This window comes from Solanum stenotomum, chromosome 7 (genome assembly GCF_019186545.1).
Source record: "Solanum stenotomum isolate F172 chromosome 7, ASM1918654v1, whole genome shotgun sequence".
NCBI lineage: Eukaryota > Viridiplantae > Streptophyta > Magnoliopsida > Solanales > Solanaceae > Solanum > Solanum stenotomum.
In genome coordinates, this window is record NC_064288.1 from 48464205 (window position 1) to 48479981 (window position 15777).

Consider the following 15777-nt stretch of genomic DNA (forward strand, 5'->3'; position numbering starts at 1 on the left):
CCCTAAGATACGTCGTTTAGACCCTAAATCATGAGGTTTTAGTCAGTTTAAGCCTAGAAACATAACTAGAACTTACCTAAGTCAAATCATTAATCAAACTTAGAAAAATTAGAGCGTAAGAGAAGAAGAGAGGTCAAGAACCCTAGTTCAAAAACGCAGCAAGGTTCCATCAGTTCCAGCCCTGAAATCAAAAAAAATCTCTGTGGAATTCGTCACCAGGTATGTGGGATTTCACTAGTGGGTTCCTTTCGCCCATTAGGTCCCTAGAATTCAGTCAGATTCTTGATTCCATGATTATGAACAGACCTAGGATTTCTAGAATTTGAACAGATCATCATGAATTAGTTTTTTAAATGTTCCAAATCAGATTATCATGTTATTGCTCAGTTTATCGCATGAATTTCAGAACCCTAGCTATGTATTTCTTTAGTTCTTGAATTACACATGCTAGGTCAGATATTTCAATATTCAGTTATACATGCCTCAGTTTATGAATGCATCATTATCAGATTAATTGTTGCATTCTCAGTTTGCATGTTCAGTTCGAGCTATCCAGTAACTTACAGAAATTCAGTCATAATGTATTAATTACTTAATCCATTGGGAGTAGCATAATACCGAGTTGGACTAGGGTTCAGCGTACCCATATAGTCCCAGAACTATGAGCCACGTAAGTGTAAGTGTCACGACCCGATTTCTTAAGTCATGATGGCACCTACTATAACCCACCAATAGTTAAGCCAACCCGTAACCTGGAACAACAAGTAATGGGTCTGAGGGTAGAAACTAAACAAGAGTAGGCAAATAACAATATAAATAGGCGGAAGCAAACCAAAAACATATATACAAATAAAGATCCCTCCCAGAACCTGGAAGTCACTAGTACAGAGCTACTAACAAAATGAGTGCAAGTCCCAAAAGTGGACAACAGAGACTGGACTGTCTCGAAAGGAAAAAGACAAGTCTATATATACAGATGGAGACTGAAATAGTACAAAACGTCGTGTGCTCACCCCCGTCTCCGGATCAGACTGCTCCAAGCTCGATCAACGCTGGCTACTAGTGCCCGGACCTGCATCACGAAACAGATGCAGAGCGTAGCATGAGTATCAAAACAACCGGTACCCAGTAGGCATCATAGGCCGACTGAACTTGAAAAGTAAAGGCAATATGAAAAGAAGAAATAACACAAACCGAAGTCAAGAACTAAAATCTAACTAACAAGGGAATGCACACGAGTGTACAAAGAACTAACTAAAGTAATCTATAAGCTAACTACACCTAACTGGGCCCCCATAAGCCCAGAAGGTACACTCGTGCGCAAGTTAAATAAAAACCCGAACGGACCCCCATAAGCCCGACGAGTACACAAAATAACTATAACTAAAGAGAATTGCATAAAAGAACCCAAGAACGAAGAACACGAATCAGAACCTCAACCCTAATTAGTAAAATCTGACAGTACGGAGGCCAGACCTCTAACCGGATGCTCACCAGAAGTACCCAAGTAATCAATCACAAATATCAAGTATATGAGGCCGGAACTCTAACCGGATACTCTATATAAGTATCTGGGAAATAGAGGCCGGACCTTAAACCGGATGCTCTATATAAGTATCTGGGCGATAGAGGCCGGAACTTAAACCGGATGCTCTATAAAGGTGCCAATGTAGCTGCTGAAAGAGTCCTAATCGATCCACACTCAGAAATGTCTGTGGAACGCCGTCCATATTTAGCCAATCAATGTAAGTCTTTGGAACCAAATCGAAAATCAAATTCAAATCGCGAAGTAGAACTAGTGTCGCCGATGTAACTCGTGAAGCCGACATCGGGGAAAATAAGGATAACTCTAGTCGGAGAAAGAGTATCGCCTAACTACAACAAAATAATAATATATATAATCGAACTACAAGAAACAACAAATATAGCAACATCAAAGACCAAGAAACTACTACGACTACTAGTATGGAAGAATAAGTGAGACAACTCTCAACTATCTACTAGCCTTACCCTAATTCGGGTCCTTCATAGCCTTCTATCTAATATCACATCCTCGATCAGCTGAAGGTACGTGCATATACACATGTTATTAAAATTTTGGATCCGCATCTGATGCATGCTTGTCTCTGTTCGGAAAAAGAATAACGGAGTGAAGAAGTCACGGCAAAAAAAAAAGATGGTATGACAAAACATTATGAGAAAAGAACAATAACTACAATAAAATAATAATATATATAATCGAACTACAAGAAACAACAAATATAGCAACATAATTCATCAAGGACCAAGAAATTACTACGACTACTAGTATGGAAGGATAAGTGAGACAACTCTCAACTATCTACTAGCCTTACCCTAATCCGATTCCTTCATAGCCTTATAGCCTTCTATCTAAGATCACATCCTCGATCAGCTGAAGGTACACATATACACATGTTATTAAAATTTTGGATTCGCATCTAATGCATGCTTGTCTTTGTTGCTCCATTGAGGTCTCATTCTTGGAGAAGCTGTCACTACACTATTCTTCACACAACATGGTTTGGGCTTTATCCTCCATGGAATAAACATGTCAAGCCCACATGATACTGTTGCCTTAGGAGAAAAATTGCATGTTCTTCTTCCATTAATTTGCTCATCCTCTAGTAATTTCTTCCTATTATTTTCCAAGGCAGATGAAATAGCTAGTTCCTTTGCATCTTTAAGAAATCTTTGAATGATGAAATTTGGTACTGCTGGCTTATTGGTGCACCAATCATAACATTCCTCGTGAACAACCTCCTTATTCGATATTCTATATTCCGTCTCATCATTAATCATGTCGTCTATCGACTCATCCCCTAACGAAAAAACATCAAGAGCATCTGAGAATGCATCATGATTGTCAATATTCCTTATAACATCATGATCATCATTGTCGATATCGCCATCATAGACCTCATCGTATGATTTAGTAGTTGTAGTAGTACAACTTGTACCTAATAATTGATCTTTTGTTGTATGCCACATACATGGTGGCAATTTTGGAGGTGGTACAATTTCAATGTTTGTTGCTAACCTCATTTCCTTTGGTTTTCCAGGGCTTTGTTCCCAAGAAAATGGCACTCTATTAAAAATATCAATTGAAAGTTGATTTGGACAAGAAAATGATTTTTCACTAGAACGTCTAGTTGACAAAAGAGGAGCACTAAAATCTAATTTTCTTGTACATTTTTCTTTTCTCTCTTCTTCTACTTCTAGTTGTTTTTCCATGGATTTAGAGATATTGGATGTATAACATGAAATGGAGAAAATAAGAAAAGTTGAACACTTTGTGTGGTTATTTGTGTGAATTAGGTTTAAAAAGTTTAGTCATAATTATTAATAGTTGTAACTATGGGCTTCTCGTGAGGTTTGAGCTAAAAAAGTGTAACATTTATTTGGTCATGTCACAGGTTACTCAAGAGAAGAAACATTTTTATGCCACATGGCTTCTAAATGTACTTTTGTGCTAGTGCCAGAATATCTTGAAGTATGAATGATTATTTTGCATTAAAGGAAGATTTTTACTACAAAAAAATATATTTTTATGTAAAAAAATAGTAGAATACTAGAATATTAACAAATGTTAAATTTTGAACCAATAATTTCAAAGGTTTAAATTGGTTGGATTTTAGAGGCGGAACGCATCAAATTTAATCTTGGATTCACTTATGACTTAGTATCCGACCCTAATCATAGAGCAATATTTCTATTACTTTTTTTTTAAGTATAAATTATAGGAACCACATATTATAAGTACTAAATAACATCCTATCCCTTCTAGTTTTTTATTTATCAAAAATTCCTTAAAAATGATGTTTGCAGGATATATAGCGTTGTGCACGAGATACATTAGGTTTGATACATTCCACATAGCGGGATACATAGCGTTGTGCACGGGATACATGCGGGATACATAGCGTTGTGCACGGGATACATAGCGTTTGATACATTCCACATAGCGGGATACATAGCGTTGTGCACGGGATACATGCAGGATACTTAGGTAAATAAGGGATTTTTGAAATTTTTGAAATAAGTAGGGATAAATGGATATTAAGGTAAGTAAAGGAGTGTAGTTAAGTAATTTGTCTTTTTTTAATAGGCAGTAATTTCTTTTACAGTCGCCTAGAAATATTTGTAACCCTTTTTGTACTATTTGACCAAATAAAAAAAAACAATACAAATGCCATTGATTTAGAATCGATCTAATTATGTTTCTTCACTTTAATTTTCAAATTATCATTTGTATCATATTTTTTTATCAGATATATGTATATAGTGCATTTAGATTCATGTATCTCGGATACATGCAAGTCAAATCAGTTATAATTTATTTCAAATACACAATATACAAGTGTGATTGCATGTATCTAGGATACATTAATTCTACTGCTCACCTCTCTCCTCTCTCCTCTCTTGCTTGTCTCTCTCCCTGTGTATCCGAATTTCAGAAAATATCTTTGATACATGTTGACTCTCTCTCGCTTGTCTCTGTCCTTATGTATTTGTTTTTCAGAATGTATCTGGTATCAAAAGATACATGTTAACTCTTTCACTCGCATGTATCTTTAATGCATGTATCTAACTTGAATTCTAAAAGAGTAGTTTATTTGACTCTAAAGAGTAGTGTATCTGACTAAAGATTTAGTACAAAATAAATTATTTAGTGAGACATATAATTATTTCAAACTATAGAGTGAATTAATATTTATGATAGTAATGGTGGTGTAATTATGTGGTTTTTCCTTTTTTTTTTAAATCTTGCACCATCTTCCCAAAATTATCCTTTATTTTATTTCTAAATCTAATCATGACAAGTAGCTAGGTGGCTTGTTATAGCATTTATCTGCTTCATAAATCATACTAATAATTTAGAGTTAATACCTCAGATTGTCACTCAACTATGCACTTTTCTCTCAAAAAGTCACTCAACTTTCAATTTTCACTCAAAAGTCACTCAACTATGCACTTCTTTCTCAGAAAGTCACTCAACTTTGAACTTTAACTCAAAAGTCACTCAATTATCCACTCTTTCCTCAGAAAGGCACTCAATCTATTTAATTGTTTTTTAATTAAAATTTGTTGATATTAATTGTTTAAATTTAGGATTAAAGGCAAAATAAAATAGGTCATATTATATTTTTTAATGGGTCGGATTAGGTGGGTGGATCACTAAATGGTTTAAATGGTATTTTTATTTTTTTTAAAATTTTGATTTGTTATATGAACAATTAATATCAGCAAATTTTAATTAAAAAACAATTAAATAGATTGAGTGACTTTTGAGTTAAAATTGAAAGTTGAGTGACTTTTGAGTGAAAATTGAAAGTTGAGTGACTTTCTGAGAAAATAGTGCATAGTTGAGTGACCATATGAGATATTAACTCTAATAATTTATTATCTTTTAGGTGACTTGTGTAATTAGAAGTTTAACTCATTCAAATTTATAGGCTGCATAGAAAGTGATCTTGGAAACATAAAAGAAACACAGAAACAAGACCATCTCATTTTTCACTTGAATCCTTTTCATATAATACAATGAAAATCAGAATTTTGATCCTCTCATGTGAGAATCCAAAAGAAAAAACATTCACATAAAGCTTGAGAGTGAATCTTGTGCATACTTTTAAAAAAGTGTAGAAGAAGTTAGAAAACACTCTCTCAGCACATAAATGAAGTGTCTCAACAAAGTTTGCAATGGGACAAAAACAAGTATCTGGAGAACTCTGCTCTATGAAATTCACAAATATTTCACTATGGTTGACCAAAAAAGTTATGTACATTTGATTTCTAATTTCTTGCTCTTTGTTGCTGCTATTGAGCATGCATAATGGCCAATGTGCAGATCTAGTTTGAATTTCTCTAAGTCATGAAAATTTTCGAGCGAGCTCCATACATGATTACGTATTGGCCCTGTGTGCACCATAAAAAACTTAGGCACCCACTTCCAAACAACAATCACCAAGAAGAAGCTCAATACACATCTTTTGCTCCTTTCACGTTTTTGGTTGTTCTTTAGCTCGTTGCTGTACTTTCTGATAGAGGTCAAGTGTGTCTGCATGGCTGGAGTCAAGACACAGCGCTGCCTCACAATCTCGAATTGCAGAAGTGAGGTCACCCATTGAGTCATGAAATGCTGCTCGAAGATGGAGCAGTTGTAAGTCTGGCTTGAAAGAAATGACTTTTGTTAGCTCTGCTATAGCCTCGGCTTCCTTGTGGTCATCCATCAGAACTGAACAGGCATTTTCCAGTATTACTTTCTCATTCAAAAACTTGTAGCATAGTATAGTACATTAATACACATTAAGATATGAGGTTTCTGCAGTAAGCGAAATACAAAGTGGGGGTGGGGGAGCCAGGCACAATGCATAGGGCTGCGCTTTTCCTAGAACAAAATATTTCATGTCATGTACTGATCCACGTTCAGTTAACACTACTCTAGCACTTCTAGGTCAGTTCACTCAGCTGAATGGCCTAGAGTTTGGGTGTTAGGAGACATTGTACAATCTAGGGGGGAAATAATGCTGAGAAGGAAAAAGAGGAACTGATTCCAAACTTCGTAACCTCAGACAAGTTAACCAGGGAACATGACAAACTTATTTTTCGAAATTGCATTTTCCATTCTTCTGTGAAGCTTGACCAGATCATGTTGCAGTCTTAAGGCCGATACAAAAATCTTAAAAATATATACATGCATAAAGGTCTAACTTGCTAAGAATGTCCTTGCACGTGTAAGATTAGATTGAGGTTTCACTCCCTTTCTACTCCTTAACAATAATTCTCCTAATATAAGAAGTATCTAACCTATCTAAACGCAAGCATGCACGAGTCAAAGGAGGCAATTCAAAATGACTCACCAATCACCCAAAATATTTCACCAATCAAACAGATAGGTTTGTTCCAGAAATCAAATTCCCATATAGTGATGCCAAAAGAAGCAAAGGAAATTAAAAGGGACCGTTTTAAGACACTAGTCAGAGCAAAAGAGTCTAGGGACTGTAAACTCTAATAGCACCACCAATGAGAAACTGACAGATGAATTTGAGTGAAAATAACTACTCAGTTGAATTACAAGTTTAGGACTTCACAAGCACAAGTACAATTTTTACCCTTTTTTTAAATTAAGGGGAACAAATGAAGAGAGGTTTAGCTAAATTACTTTGCATATTTGTACCATTCTAGATCAGCTTAACTGCAGAGCCACTTTAATCCTGACTGTTGCTATGCAGTTTTACACTTCACATTCACATGACAGTAGTTTGCAAACAAAATCAAGCTATGAATGCTTGGATGCAACTGCGAGTCCTACAATTGGAAGACATTCTTTCCAAGAAAAAGTCTTCTCCATATTGGTCTCAAGTTAGGACTGTGAAATACAAGTTGAAATGCCAAGATTCACTAACTTACTGGAATATTTTTTCGACTGTCACCACTTATATCCACTCTCTGGGCAGTGAGACTTGGTTGGACAAGAAAAGCTCATGTGAATCCAAAAGAACAGGCAGTGAGACTTGATTGGACAAGAAAAGATCATGTGAATCCAAAAGAACAATCAGATAATGCCCATTATAATCATCTAGAAGCTGTTGCTACTATAACCGATTTAAAGGTCAGTGTTCTATATTTTAAAAGTCCTTGGAAACTGCGGTTGTTTAACAAAAGTTGTGTAATATTGGGGTTGACGTGAAAACATGTTTAGATTACCATTGGATGATCTTTCCGTAATTATAAACATGTTGAAGTACAGGACTCATGTGGGCTTTGGTGAAACCTCATTTTCACATATGCACTACCAACCTATAGCTTAAAGAAAGAGATTCTTACAATCAGCTGGCCAAAAGAATTTCCACTGCTACATGTAAGAAAGCAATCAGAAAACTACAGAACACAACGATTACTTGGTACGAAAATAAGCCAAGGGTAACTTACCAGCTGCCTTGTATCTGTATGGGTATGTTCGTAGGGGATCTAATTTTGTCGCCATACTAAGATCACTTTTTGCCATTTCACGATCACAATATTCAGACCGCTTCTCATAAGCAGATGCATTAGATTTTGCTTTCTCAATCAACTTTGTCATCTCATCATAAGCTAATTTTCTCTGATCTTTTAGATGGTAAACACGTGCCAGACCCTGATGGGCTCGTGTATGCTTAATATTCAGTGCATTTGTATAGCAATCAATCGCATTATCTAGATTATCAACATCTACATAGACACTTGCCAGATTACTGAGAGCCTGCAGTGCAATGTAGTTTTCAAGTAAATCTTTTTGGTTCCTAGAATTCGTGAATTAGTTTCTGACTGAAAGGGACACTCACCTGGCCTTTCCGAAGACCATCTGAAGGGCACCTAAGAGCTTCCTCAAGCAGTTGTATGACATACAATGAAGATTCAGAATCAGGACTTGTTTCTGATAACACATATGCTTTCAGGAAAAAGGCTTCAAACGATCTCTGGTTAGAGATAGACTCTTCAGCTTTAGCAATTGCTTCTTCACGATAACCTGTGTCATATAATATCCATCCTTCGTAGACTAGCCTTTCGTGCTCGGAGGTAGCTTGGTTTCTTGCTTCTCTCAAACTACGCATTGCTGCCTTGTGGCTATTTAATCTATAAAAAAGTGCACATCAGTCCCAAGGAGCGCAAAAAGAAAAAAACTCCATACACCTCCCAGATATTCACATTCAGCTTCTCAAGCATGAGAAATCAAGTTGTGTATGTAAGTTTTTGTTGTAAGCTAAGTGCACAGTGGACCAGAATATTTGTAGTTACAGTCAACTTTCATGAAACAAGGAGGGAAGCATCTAACTTTTACAATCATTCATCGATTTCCATATTCCCAGAGACAAAAGTATCTCACGGGAAAAAAATTGATATATTAGAATTATATACTTAATCTAAAGTTATAAACCAGTAGAGCTTAAAATCCTTTATAGCGGCTGAAAGGAAACAGACAGCACATAAAGATGAATATACCGAACAATATGATTATTATAGTGAAACAAAATGTGTGCATACCGTAAAAGCAGGAGAGATTGCCTGAACCTTAAGAGACTCTTCCCTGGATCATTAGCTAACATATGGTGGACAACAGCTAGGGAGCCAATATCATCTACGGAGGACCATCGGTCATATAGTTGCATCCAGCAGTCAGCCTGACTGCACGGTTGAACATTATGACTTAGAAGCTCCACCAAGTGTTCACCTTGCAACTTCCCATGGAACATCATGTAATGGGGATCTAAAGTCAATAGTGCCCTAACATCCCTTAAAGCTCCTTCATATTCCTCCAGGACAATTAAAAACCAAGCACGAAGCTCAAGGCAGTCAGGAGAAATCTTGAAGCCAAGTACTTTGTTGATCTCAGAAATAGCTGGTCCAAGTCTATTTTCCTCTACCTTTGAAACCGCTCTGTACTTATATGGATAAGAAAGAGTTGGATCCAGTTCACTAGCTGTACTCAAATCCATCGTCTTTTCTTTTCCTTGACAATACATTGATCGCTCCTGATACATCCACCCAGAAGGTGTATAATCAGAGATGAGGGAGTCCATCAACTTATATGCCTTGTACATATGACCACGCTTGTATTTGGATCTGGCAATGCCTACTAAGGAATAAACATGACCAGCTTCAACAGCTGCCTCAAACCATTTCTGTGCATCCTTGTACTCTTTTCTTTCAAGCATCACACAACCTAATTGGTGGAATGCTAGTTGCTTCTGCCAGCCTTCACTTGCACATTCTCCCATCCTTTCCAACAGCATTACTGTTGTGTTTGATTTCAGGTCATCCTCCATAGCTGCTTGGCTCAGAAAATAGTAGAGCAGAAAGGAAGCATGTCCTACGTAAGATAATCGGTCCTTACCTTCTGAACTGCAGAAGAGTCTTGACACATTTGGATTATGCATTGAATTTGGAAGTTCCCTTAAACATACCTGCAAACATGCTGCCACTAGAAGATATGCATTCTCCTCCAGTCCATATTCAAAAAGCAACATAGCACTATCCATGTCAAAGACCAAAGATGCCAAATACGCATCACAAACAGACTTCATCTCATCACAACAGAACTTGTTGGCTAATGACAGGAGCTCTAGGACAATATCAGGGTTGAAAGAGTCCACACTTTTTGTTCTGCTAAACATCTCAGCAGCTTTCATCCCCTCTGCAGAAATCCCATTATTTGAAAAATTTATTTTCTCCCTTCGCGAGTCCATGAAGCTACCATAGAGAAGGACTTCAAATGGCCTAGAAAGTGATGCTATGTTAAATCTCCTACACCTGACTTCATCATCCCCAATACAAAATGACATGTCAAAATCCTCTTCCTCATTTCCACGACTCGATGAAGTGGAGCATTCTTCATCCATGTTAATTTCAGTATCCTTACCCCGGTGGCACATACAAGGATCAGTAGCTGATTCAGGATTATACCCCGTCACCAAAGCACTGCCAGGGCACTCCATGCTTCTCCCACAACAATCCATGGCCGATACACCAATCAACTCGTCCTCCCTTCGCTCAAACCTCAACCAGGCAGAAAGAACAACTTTGGTGTGCACATCAACAGCATGTAACCTAGCAGACAAAAGGCACTTCCTAAACAATTTAGGATCCGGTAATCCCCTAAATATAGCACATTGCTCAAGAAACATCTTTGACTTGCCAAACTGAGCACAACCCTCCATCCTACAATAAACATCAGCTAATGTCTCCACAAAATTCATAGGTTTCAAACAAAACTCAATCTGAGGCTCAAGTAGATCAGTTTTTGGCAGGCCATAACTAGCAAGGGCTTCAGCTAAAACACCCATATTAACCTCATCTTTCGATTGACTAGCTGGAAAATTACGATCCGATCTAGACCTAACAGGATTAGCCAACAAATTCTGTAAAAACTTCTCCCCTACACCACCACCACCACCAAACCCATTGGTGGTTGTTGTTGTACCAGACGGATTAAGGGCATAGACTTGGGTTCCCTTACACCCCTCCATCATATTCAAACTACGCATAGTTGAAAAAATGCTATGATGCATATTCCCTCAAATTCAAGAATACCCACCAAGATAAACATAAAAACAAACCTTATACATTAAAAAAGATACAATCTTTGACCTGCAAACACCAATCTTTATAAAGAAACAAATAAATACAAAACAATGGTGCTGCAGGCTATTTCAAAACGATTAACAAAAATGGGTATTTAATCTTGAAAAACCTCACCTTTCTGAGGGAAAAAAGAATGGAAAAATGGAATCTTGGATGGGTTTTGTTTACCTGGAGAAGAGATAAAGATGGAAGAAGAGGTTTCGAGAGAGAAATTGTAAATTCCGTTAAAATTGGGGAACCGGTGAAAGAGGAGATGTTGTGTTGTATTTCAGCGCGCCATCTTTTCCGACAATACCTGTTTTATTCGACCCGTACCCGTTTCGCCTTGTCGGATGAATGACTTCATTTTTTATTGGATAAGGAAGAATCTTAATAGTCATAAAACAATCTTTTAATAGCAAGCCTTTGATATTTTTCATCGTGAAATTTTTAAAAAAATAGTATTCTCTCTAATTTATATTAGTACAATTTGTGAGGCGAGGTATACTTATTAAGAAAAATATTCAAGAATATAATTTAAATCATAATTTCTACTGTTGTTCTTTTGTAAGTAGTGTAATTTATTTTCTAGAAATATAAAACCTCAACAAATGAGGGGAAAATTGAAAAAGATTTCAAATATCCATCTTGAACTTTAAGCAATTAAATTATTTTTAACAATGAAAAAGCCTAAAAAAATTTACTTAATACGAAATAGAGGGACTAATATTTACTTTTAAATTAAAAATGAGTTTTTGAAAATTAGAGTTGAATTTAGTTATGAATACAAATTAAATTGTTTTTTTTTTTTTACCTTTTTGAAGTAATTTGGAGTGAAAAATGAAAAGAGCTTTTTGTTGTTTTTAAAATTCTTGAATTCAACTTATTTCAAATTTTAAAATTCGAAAAAAGGATGATTTTTTTAATTATCAAATGACTCTTTAAAATGTTCATCATTAATTCATTTTACAAAAATATTTGAATTACATACAAAGACTTATTATATTGTAAGCATTTGATTTTTGTTAATTAGTGGCATGAAGGTAAGAAAATTATATTTTAAAGTTTGATGAAATTTTTTAAATTCTAAAAAAGGAGTAAAGAGTAGACTTAATTTTTCAACTGCTTTTATGTTGAAATTTCAAAATCACTCATCAAAGTTACACACTAATGATTGAAATTAGGACATTTAATAAATAAATTAACTTTATGTTTAATGGAGTTGAAAAGGGGTTGTTTTTGCATAGTTTATGGTTTTTTTTTATTTCCGCTTGGTGTTCGATATCCGTATTGAAGCTTGATTAAATTTAAATTCGCGCTGAAAAATCCCATATTAGGGGGTAAAACGTTCCTAACAAAGGCGACTTCATACCTAAAGGGGCTCAAACCCGAGACCTCTTTGATTAATTAGGTGTATAGTTTATTTTATGTGAAATAAAATATGAAATAAGAATACGTGTATTTTAGCTATTTATAAACAAGAATATTTAGGGATAAACATGATCTAAAAGTACACAACTATTGCATGACAACACATATAATATTACGCTCAATTATATTATACCAATATTTACTTTATTTCCATTGGAATGAATTGATGGCCACATTATTATCATCTTCAGTTATAAGGCAAAAAAAAAAAAATCAGATTATTGATGCTACATTTTATTTTTGAGCAACTTTCACATAGTAAACATAAAAATCATATTTGTATGTTATAACTATAGTTTATATAATTGCGCTCCATAGCAAATTTTATGTTTGTTATGGAGCTTTTGATTTGTATAATTCGATAGAAACATCTAATTTTATGCAAATTGTTTAGTTTTGTATAAATTCATTTATGCATTGTAATTTGTATAATAAGATCTGTATTTGTATAATTATAAGTGTATAGGATGAAAATATATGTATTTGTATTTGTATATATATTTTTCTCTCGCTTTATACAAACACAAACGCATTTTATACCAAAATGTATAAAATGACTAATTGTATACCGAAAATGGCTAATTGTATACCGAATCAGATGGCAAAAAAAAGGATGATTACTGCGAATTACAATTAAAATAAACTATGTCTATAACATTTAATTTGAATTAATAATTTGCTATTTCATACAATTTTCCATTTATTTAAAGCATCTACATGAATAAGTTGTGAAATAGTTTTAACTTAAGTAGTTTGTGAAATAAAGGATTCTCATTTCTCAAGTACGGAAAAGTGAAAAGACGGAGAAAATTTCATAAGTAGCTATGATTTAGAGTTTAATTATAAAATGTAGTTATAATTTATTTATTTATGAAATGTAGCTTAATATTATAATTATCATTTTTTCTTTGCGATCGCGATAAAGCACGGGCTCATGTGAGACATCTAAGATCACTGTGCTACAATAGCTTATTGTGTCAAGGGTGTCCAAAATATTTATTTAATCACTTTGTGTATTATTTTATTTGTATATACAATTTTTTCGGATAATTTGAATCCCCTGACAACCACGTAGCTTTCTCCCTCATCTGATATATCACAATTGTTATTTTAGAATACGAATCACATTCAAATTCCTCGATTCCCAATATGAATTCATCAAACAAGTTTTAGATGGATAATAAGACTTGTTCAAAGTCTCCAAATTCAAAATTATGTGCTACATCTCGAAATCAAGAACTAGCTATTATAATGTGAGTTACTATAAATATAAATCTATTAAAAGCCTTTTATAGATTTAATAGGCAAATGAACTTTATGATATTAAACTTAGAACTTAGAAGTTAGAAGCAATCCTCTGTTTCTATTTTCATCTTGGTAAACGGGTCAAATATATTCTTGAACTGATTTAAATGGGTTAGATTTATTCTCTCTTGCATTTTGTCTCAAAACTTTAGACTATAGGTACGTTTTTGGCTTGAAAATGTCCTCTAATTTGCAAAAAAGAGATTTTAAATACTATTTTCTCTTACTGTTGATCAAAAACAAGGAAATAACTATCCAATTTTGCCCTTAATTTTGTCCTTCATTTAAAGTTCGGGATAAATGCAATTTTTTTTTTTTGGTAAATAAATTTTTATTAACCAAAGTGAAACATTACAAAACACAAAAAAAAAAAAAACAAAAACACAAGCAGTCTTGGACAAATAGCCCCAAGCTTACTTGCTAACTCTAGTAATCTTCCTATCCTCTAATAGTTCTATGGATATACATTTTAACTCTAGTACTCTACTACTCAACTTCCTTTGTTGGGATCCTCTACCATGTATTTCTCGTGTAATAAGCCTGATCAAAACTTATTTTAGAGATTATTAGATAATTTGACTATTCTAAATGACAATTATATATTCTATATAAAGTTTAATTATATGCATTAGTTTTTTAACTAAAGATTTATTATATTGTTTTCTTTCAAAACTATTATATCAATCCTCAGTTTAAACTTGTGATGACTTAAAGTTACAATAAATTATATAACATATGAATGCATAATTGATATCTAATTATCATATCATTCAATTATTTGAGTTAGTAAAATAAATTCATTATTATCAATGTAGAAAAATAAAAATTAAATAATTATGTGAAAAAAAGACACACGATATCATGTTTAGAAAGACAAACTCACACCTAATACACATAAAGGAATCGAAAGAAAGAAAAGTTATATGTCAACATACTTATTTGTTAAAATGAGAAATGCTTACACTACTTTTCTTAAATGTTATTATATGTCTTATCTCATTTAGCCCCCCACCCCCAACCTCCCCACTCCCCCAAAATAAGAATAAAAAGCATTGATCCATTTTTTCTTATTTTGAAGCAACCGTTAGAAATAAGGATATTTTTGAGCTATTTCGTTAATTGGAGGATATTTTTAGCTAAAAACATAACAATAAAGACATTTTGATTCCAAAACATATCGGAGGATAAAATTAACTCATTTTAAATAGTTCATGAATATATTTAACCATTTTTCCCTTTCATCTATATATATAGTGCAATTAGAGATTTTATTTCTTAAATAGAAAATAGGGCTTAATAGCTTGAAAACATTAATGGAAGCATGTCGCTAGAAACTAGAAAGAAGCCATGACATTATGAGTACAATATACTTGACTTAGGGTGTGTTTGGTTGGTATAAAGGAAAATGCTTTCTATGGAAAATGTTTTCCTGGAAAACAAGTGGATTTCTAACTTATTTTCTCATGTTTGATTGGTGAGCAGAAAATATTTTCTAGATTTTTTTTTTAATGTTTGGTTGGTGAATGAAAAATATTTTCCAGAATATATTTTTTATTTTTGGTTTGAGACTAGAAAATATTCTTTAGTAAAATGATTTTTGATCCAGAAATCAACCCCTATAATTGATCTACGACTCGACTTTGACACCCGGACTAGGACAAGACCCCGATGACCGTTTCAAAATCCGACCCTAATACCTGACCCAAAAAAATATTGAAGGATGATGTAGAGTTTTGAAAAATGTTTTCCTTAAGTTTTGAAGGGAAGTCATTTTCCTTAAATTTGAGGAAAATAAGTTGATTTGGAAAACATTTAAATCAACCAAACATGGAAAAATTGGAAAACATTTTCCTTCGTGCCAAACACACCCTTAATCTAAAAAAATATTCTACACTATGATTAATTTTTTATTGCAACTTG

The 15777-nt window shown here is 34.1% G+C and overlaps 2 protein-coding genes across 2 annotated transcripts; both read right to left on the reverse strand.

Moving 5' to 3' along the window:
* Positions 1–2192: 2192 nt before the first annotated feature.
* On the reverse strand, positions 2193–3296 carry LOC125871148 (uncharacterized). Its single transcript, XM_049551738.1, has one exon. It carries the CDS (start codon positions 3250–3252, stop codon positions 2440–2442), a length of 813 nt encoding a protein of 270 aa, XP_049407695.1. The 5' UTR covers positions 3253–3296; the 3' UTR covers positions 2193–2439.
* A 2238-nt stretch (positions 3297–5534) lies between these two features.
* LOC125871598 (ethylene-overproduction protein 1-like) lies at positions 5535–11467 on the reverse strand. Its single transcript, XM_049552229.1, has 4 exons — positions 9046–11467; positions 8346–8637; positions 7954–8263; positions 5535–6256 (listed from the first exon to the last, which is right to left on the reverse strand). Exons 1-4 carry the CDS (start codon positions 11067–11069, stop codon positions 6021–6023), a joined length of 2862 nt encoding a protein of 953 aa, XP_049408186.1. The 5' UTR covers positions 11070–11467; the 3' UTR covers positions 5535–6020.
* Between the last annotated feature and the right edge of the window lie 4310 nt (positions 11468–15777).

Bases quoted from the DNA above. Each gene is read 5' to 3' on its own strand.
- LOC125871148 (XM_049551738.1), bottom strand. From the start codon at position 3,252: ATGGAAAAACAACTAGAAGTAGAAGAAGAGAGAAAAGAAAAATGTACA.
- LOC125871598 (XM_049552229.1), bottom strand. From the start codon at position 11,069: ATGCATCATAGCATTTTTTCAACTATGCGTAGTTTGAATATGATGGAG. The intron at 8,264-8,345 runs GTGAGTGTCCCT...ATTGCACTGCAG, and splicing joins ATGGTCTTCGGAAAGGCCAG to GCTCTCAGTAATCTGGCAAG. The intron at 6,257-7,953 runs GTAAGTTACCCT...ATGCCTGTTCAG, and splicing joins ATACAGATACAAGGCAGCTG to TTCTGATGGATGACCACAAG.